Here is a 7178-nt window from a genome sequence, read left to right as displayed (position 1 = left end):
GTTCAGGAGTTTCTGGCTGCTCTTCACGTCCATCTGACCTTCATCAACTCTGGAGTCAACCTGATGGAAGAACAACAAATAACAGCTTCTCTGTGGTCAAAAATGTTTAAAAATACAAATCTTATTTTTCTCCATCAGACTGCAGTGGACAAAGCTTTAAAGAGTCCAAAAGGACACCTAGACTTGTTCCTCCGGTTCCTCCTGGGTCTTTCACTTCAGACCAATCAGACTCTCCTACAAGGTCTGCTGACACAGACAGGAAGTAGTTCACAGACCAATCAGAAAACAGCTCAGTACATCAAGGATCTGATCAGATGGAATCAGTCTGCAGAGAAAAGCATCAATCTGTTCCACTGTCTGAATGAACTGAATGATGGTTCTCTAGTGGAGGAGATCCAACAGTCTCTGAGGTCAGGAAGTCTCTCCACAGATAAACTGTCTCCTGCTCAGTGGTCAGCTCTGGTCTTCATCTTACTGTCATCAGAAAAAGATCTGGATGTGTTTGATCTGAAGAAATATTCAGCTTCAGAGAAGGTTCTTCTGAGGCTGCTGCCAGTGATCAAAGCCTCCAACAAAGCTCTGTAAGTACAGATACAGTTTCTAAATATGTTACTGTTGGTTTTACTGCAGAGAAAGTTACAGATTCTTTCTTGTCTTATTTCCTCTTCAGACTGAGTGACTGTACCCTCTACAATGAAACATGTGGAGCTCTGTCCTCAGTTCTCAGATCCCAGTCCTCTAGTCTGAGAGAAATGGACCTGAGAATCCATGATTCAGGAGTGAAGCCTCTGTATGATGGACTGCAGAGTCCAAACTATAAACTGGAAACTCTCAGGTCAGTTTTCTCAGTTGCTCAGAAATATCTGAAAAACTCTGTTACTTTCTGCTGAATTAATCTAAACTGCACACCAAGGGCAGAGCCAGAGGTCTGACCAGGGTGTCACATGTCACTCCTGGAATCTGACTGCCCCCCAGGTGCCTCCCCAGTTGATTCACAAGTTATTGAATGTGGCACTGGAAGATGTGAGATTAGAGTTAATGACGACACAGAATTAGTGGTTTGTAGATTCTGTTTCTAAAGACACAAATATTTTATAATGTGCACAGTATTTTAAAATCTAAAACGTAATTTTGGAAGCAACCCTCCAATGGAAAAAAGATTATGGTTGATAGCTTTCTGAACAAAAGAGAATTTAACAGTGGAATAACAACTATCACTAAAAGATGGCACAATTCCAACACTCAGAAGCACTCATACACCTTTGTCACTTGCCCAGGTGAGCTAAACATTTTGTCTGGCTGTTTGGTCTATCTGTGATCTACAGTTACCATTCTTAATTTTTATACTCTTTAGTTGGATTACACAACAATTTAGTAATAAATAAAGTAGCTTAACATTGACTTTGTGTGTGAGAATGACTGAGAGATCTTATCGAACTGAAACATCGTCTCTACTCACTCTGGTTTTTTAGAAAATGTACTTTCCAGTCCAACAGGTAAGTTCAGTTTTATCCTGAGTTGCAATTTTCTAAAACCGATATTGTATAATTTTGCTGCCTTTTTATTGTTATTACAACAAAGTAGACTTTGACGCTGAACATGTTGTGATGATATGTAGAAATGAGCATGATGGAATCATAGGAGGATCTTAAAGAGACAGAGGCCAGTTTCAAGATGTTTCAAACCAGCTGTGATGTGAAGTCAGGTTTATTTTTATTTACACATATAAACAGCCTTTTAATAACAACTGAAGGTGACATATGTCCTGATGCATCTCAGTAATCCTGGTAGAAAAATCAAAAAGAAAAATAGGTAGGTCCTCTGGATGGGTTCTTCTTTAATGAAACATTTCGTCTCTCCTCCAAGAGACTTCTTCAGTCTGAGGAGTTTCAGGTGAACTCAGCCTTATAAGCACTGCCTCCACATGGTGGACAAACAGGTTRGTCACATGCAAAAGAGGACCATCAGCCAAAGAATAGATCAGGGGTGTCAAACTCATTTCCCCCAAGGGCCATACGAGCATTATCGTGATATCTTCACTCTTAAGAATGATGTCCACTCTCAATAGATATATTTAAACTTCTTTTAAATGCTCTTCACAGCTTACAGTTAGAGTACCAGTTCTGTATAACACATGGGGTAACTGCTTCTGCTCTAAATCTCCTGCAGTAGCTTTTTAGGTTTTTCTCTGCTACTGCCTGTAGTGGTGCTGGGTAGTAACACATCCCAAAACAAAAGATTACTAAATCAGGACACCACATACCTCCCCCTTTAAGAGTAAACTATGCCGTGCAATTTAACATCACCCAACCTTCAACTGGTCACAAAACTTACTACCTGAAATTATTTATGTCAAAAATATCTTCTTAGCTGCAGCAGGAACATACAAATTTCAAACAGTCCTACGTAAAATAAAATAACAAATTCAGTTTTTTAAACATAATACAATAAACTAACATAGAAGGTGGGTAGACAACCATCCTTCCAGTGAGTCCCAGAGCGCATTCTTGCTTTTACTTGAGGGAGCTCACTATTTACTCACAAAATCTCTTAGATAAGAAGGAGTCTGTTTCCTACGCTCAGAGCGGCGCAGAACTGGTGGTGGATCTGCTTTGGCATCCGTCGCTACTGCTTTCTCTGCTGGAGAATGAACCTGAGCTGCTTCCACAAGCTCTTCCATTTCCCTTCCCACTGAAGATGAAACAACAGAGTCTGTTGGCCTGTGAACCATCTCCTGTCCTGGAACCTGACGATTATAGGGCTCCCTAGCCATGTCAATCCCAGATGTTCCCATCACTGACGCATGTCGTTTTCGAATTTGGTCCACATGACATCGTAAGACACGTCCATCTCCTGTCTGCACAGTGTAAGATACAAGACCTGTGTTTTGTACGACAGCGGCAAGAACCCACTTTGGTCCGTGACTATAGTTCCAGATGTACACATCATCGCTGGGAGAAAACCTTCTCCATCTGCTCTTCTTGTCATGATGTTCTTTCTGTTAGTTCTGTCTTTTTTGTATTTTTGACTTGATGTCAGGCAACAGGAGATCCAGTGTTGAACGCAATCTTCTGGACATCAGCATTTCAGCAGGCGACAAGCCTGTGGTACTTTGTGGTGTGATTCTGTAGTTGAACAGAAATCTTGCCAGCTTTGTTTCCAAAGTGTCCCCCTTTGCTTTCTTCAGGCCTTGTTTGAACGTTTGTACAGCTCTTTCTGCCAGGCCATTTGATGCTGGGTGGAAAGGTGCTGATGTAACATGCTGTATGCCATTCTGCTTCAGGAATGTTTCAAACTCTTGAATGGTGAAACATGTGCCATTGTCTGACACTATTATCTGGGGTAGGCCATGTGTGCTGAAACATTGTCTGAGCTTTTCTATTGTGACTTGACTTGTTGCGTTGCTTGTGGGATACACTTCAAGCCATTTTGAATGTGCATCTATTACAATGAGAAACATTTTTCCTAAGTGAGGGCCAGCATAATCAACGTGTAGCCTACTCCAGGGAGTTTCTGTCCATTCCCAAGGGTGGAGAGTTGCAGCCGCTGGAGACTTCCTGTTTTCCTGAAAAATGTGGCAGCACTGTACTTCCTTCTCTATGTCAGCATCCATCCCTGGCCACCACATGTATGAACGTGCCAAGCCTTTCATTTTGGAAATGCCAGAGTGTGTGGTGCAGTTGTTTCAAAAGGGTGGACCTTGCCTTCTTTGGAACAACCCTAGCTCCCCATAACACACATCCGTCTCTCACACTCAACTCGAACCTTCTCTGACTGTAGACCTTGAACTGGGTGTCCACTTCTTTGGGCCAGCCCTTTAAACACCTTGACAGCACTTGTGACAGTATGTTGTCTCTTGCAGTCCACTGCCTTACCTGAACTGCAGTGATTGGTGGATCGTCCATCAGGTCCAACATGAGGACTTGTCCTGCGTCGTCCTCTTCCTCAACCTGTGGCAGTGGCAGCCGACTCAGTGCGTCTGCATTGGCATGAACTTTGCCTGGTTTGTAGACTATGGTGTACTCGTATGCTCTCAGCAGGGTAGCCCATCTTTGCACTCTCGGTGACCACAACTGTGGTACTGGTTTCTTTTCATGGAAAAGAGATATCAGTGACTTGTGGTCAGTAATGATTGTGAATCTACAAGCGTAGAGATACTTGTGAAATCTCTTCATTCCAAAGATGATGGCTAACCCCTCCTTGTCGAGTTGTGAGTAACACTTCTCCGCTGGTGTTAATGTCCTTGACATGAAACCTAAAGATTTTTTACTTCCGTATTCCATCACGTGTGACAATACTGCGCCTACTCCATACGGTGAGGCATCACATGCAAGCACCAGGTCTTTGTCGGCTCAGTAATGACACAGCACTTTGGCTGACTTTAGCAGCTGTTTAGATAAATCAAATGCCTCCTCCTGTTCTTTATTCCAACTCCACTTAGCATCTTTCTTCAGCAGCTGGTATAATGGTGCCAAGCGTGTGGAAATATTGGGAAGAAACTTGTTGTAGTAGTTTAGGAGACCCAGATAAGCTTTTAGTTCCATCACTGTTGTTGAAGGTGGAGCTTTCTCAATGGCTTTCACTTTGTTTTGCACTGGGTGCAGGCCTTCTGCATCAATTCTATGACCCAAATATTCCACCTGATCCTGTAAGAAAGCACATTTACGCCTGTGAAGCTGCAGGCCAGTTTCCTTGAGTCTTTTGAGTACCTCATCTAACGTTTGCAGGTGTTCGACAGTGTCTCTACCTGTCAGCAGTATATCATCTAAATATACCAAAACCCTGGGCAGACCTTGTAACAAGCTTTCCATCGTCCTCTGGAAAATAGCTGGGTGGTGACACGCCGAATGCTAGTCTTTTGTAGGTGAAAAGACCACGATGTGTACTTATTGTCAGGTATTTCTTTGACTCTTCATCCATGACAATCTACTGCTACGCATAGCTTAGATCAAGCTTTGTGAACTGTTTCCCACCTGTTAGTGCATTAAAGAGGTCTTCCACACGGTGAATAGGATATTGTTCCAGTGATGAAGCATTGTTTACGGTTAACTTGTAGTTGCCACATATTCTGACAGAGCCATCAGGCTTAAGAACAGGTACAATGGGTGCTGCCCACTCTGCATACTTCACTGGGGTTATGGAGTCATCCTTCAGGAGCCTTTCTATCTCCTGATCAACCTTGGCCCTCATGGCATATGGGACTGAGCGGGACCTGTAGAATTTGGGGCAGGCATTTGTAGATACACGGATTGTTGCTTGCGTTCCTTTTAACATGCCTAACTCTTCTTTAAAAAYTTCTTCATGYCTTGAGAGAACTTCGTGTAATCCCTGTGCCTCTGTTTTCACATGCTTAATCTCATCCCACTTGAGCTTTAACTCTTCCAGCCACCCTCTGCCTAACAGGCTTGTTCCAGTTCCCTTCACTACCACTAGGGGCAATGTTTTGGTTTGGGTGCATAGTTCACCTCAACCTGAGCCACCCCCACAACTGTTATTTCCTCTCCACTGTATGTCCTAAGAGAGTTTGCTTTCTTTTATACGTGGTCGACTTTCTTCATGCCACATCTCACAGAACTGTTTTTCATTCATAATACTGACACTACATCCCGTGTCTATTTCAGACTTGACTTCTTTTCTGTTTACTTTCACATTTACTTCAAATGGTTCAACTCTTTGAATAGAAGTTTTGGTTTTCAAACATGCTAGATTGAATGCTTCCTCATCTTGATATGAACTGCTTTCATCCTTTTGTTGTTCACATACCTTGTGTGATCTGTGTGGCTGCCCCCGGTGACCAAACTTTTCCTTGAGCTCACATCATCTTTTCTTTTACTTCTGGATCTGCATGCTCTGGCGATATGTTCAACTTTTCCACAGCTGTGACATTTGGAGTCTTTAAACTTACATTCGGTGGCATTGTGATTTTTCCCGTGACATCGGTAACACTCATTCTGTTTCCAACTTCCTCACTCTTGTCTCACTCCTCTGCCTTCATGTTGTTACATGTTGCTGGCTGCTGCAGGTCATGAGCGTTTCTGTTTGTGGCTTCCGCAGGTACAGCAATCTGAAATGCTTTCTCAAAAGTCAGATCAGTCTCTGATAGAAGCCTTCTTTGAATCCTATCTTCATTGATTCCACACACCAGACGATCCCTCAACATCTGTTCCAATGTAGCACCAAAGTTGCAATCCTGAGCAAGCYGCCTCAGCTCTGCTACATATGCGCTGATGGATTCAGTGGGCTGATGTGAATGAGAGTCAAATTTGTACCTTTGTACAATCTCACTTGGTTTAGGATTGAAGTGCTCTTTCATTGTTGTTACAAACTGCATGTAGGTTTTAGAGCTGGGCTTGTCCGGGCTCACTAGGTTTCTCATTAGCTTTTATGTAGCTGGTCCCATCATGGTAATAAGGATAGCTCTCTGTTTGTCCCCATCATTAATGTCATTGGCTTCAAAAAATTGATTGAGAATCCCGCAGTTTTTTTCCCAAGTCTGCTCTTTGGCATCAAATGCTGACAGAGTACCTATCATTACACTCAATTTTGTAGTTGTACATCACCTTAGTTAGATCTATTGTTAGTCTTCTTTCTTTCATTTTCACTTCCACCAGCCACATACAGTACATCCAGACAAGCTCTGCGTCTTGAATCAGGCACAATCTACGTCCATCCAGTATCCTCGTTGCCAATACTGTATGTGATATATTCACTCTTAGGAATGATGTCCACTCTCAGTAGATATTTTTAAACTTCTTTTTAATGCTCTTCACATGTTACAGTTAGAGTACCAGTTCTGTATAACACATGGGGTAACTTCTACTGCTCTAAATCTGCTGCAGTAGCTTTTTAGGTTTTTCTCTCCTACTGCCTCTAGTAGTGTTGGGTGGTAACACAACCCAAAACAAAAGATTACTAAATCAGGATACTACTGTTATGGTGACTCTCAAAGGGCCAGTTGTAATTAACTTTGATGTTATATAACTTTGACTGAACAGTGTTTAAACATGTCCTCTTTTAAACACTGAWAAGAACTAAGTGTACGACTGACTAAATCTGAAATAAATAATACAGAAACATAATATTATGTGCTATTATAATATTAATTATAATATATCTGGGGATCTTGTTCACGAATGAGGGAAGAACGGAGCGGGAGATCGACAGGCGGATTGGCGCAG

General features: G+C 42.3%; 1 protein-coding gene across 1 annotated transcript in view; it reads left to right on the top strand.

Moving 5' to 3' along the window:
• LOC106525933 (protein NLRC3) overlaps positions 1–7178 on the top strand; it is a gene marked incomplete at both ends in the record, with an annotated part of 10105 nt that continues 2927 nt past the window's right edge. The window contains 2 exon segments of the mRNA XM_014020333.1: positions 1–581; positions 671–835. Coding sequence (XP_013875787.1) covers positions 1–581; positions 671–835 — 746 coding nt within the window.

The sequence above is a fragment of the Austrofundulus limnaeus genome, unplaced genomic scaffold (assembly GCF_001266775.1).
Source record: "Austrofundulus limnaeus strain Quisiro unplaced genomic scaffold, Austrofundulus_limnaeus-1.0 Scaffold248, whole genome shotgun sequence".
In the NCBI taxonomy this organism is placed as follows: Eukaryota; Metazoa; Chordata; class Actinopteri; order Cyprinodontiformes; family Rivulidae; genus Austrofundulus; species Austrofundulus limnaeus.
The sequence above is the reverse complement of the archived record's forward strand: the minus strand, read 5'-3'. Positions and strand labels throughout refer to the sequence as shown.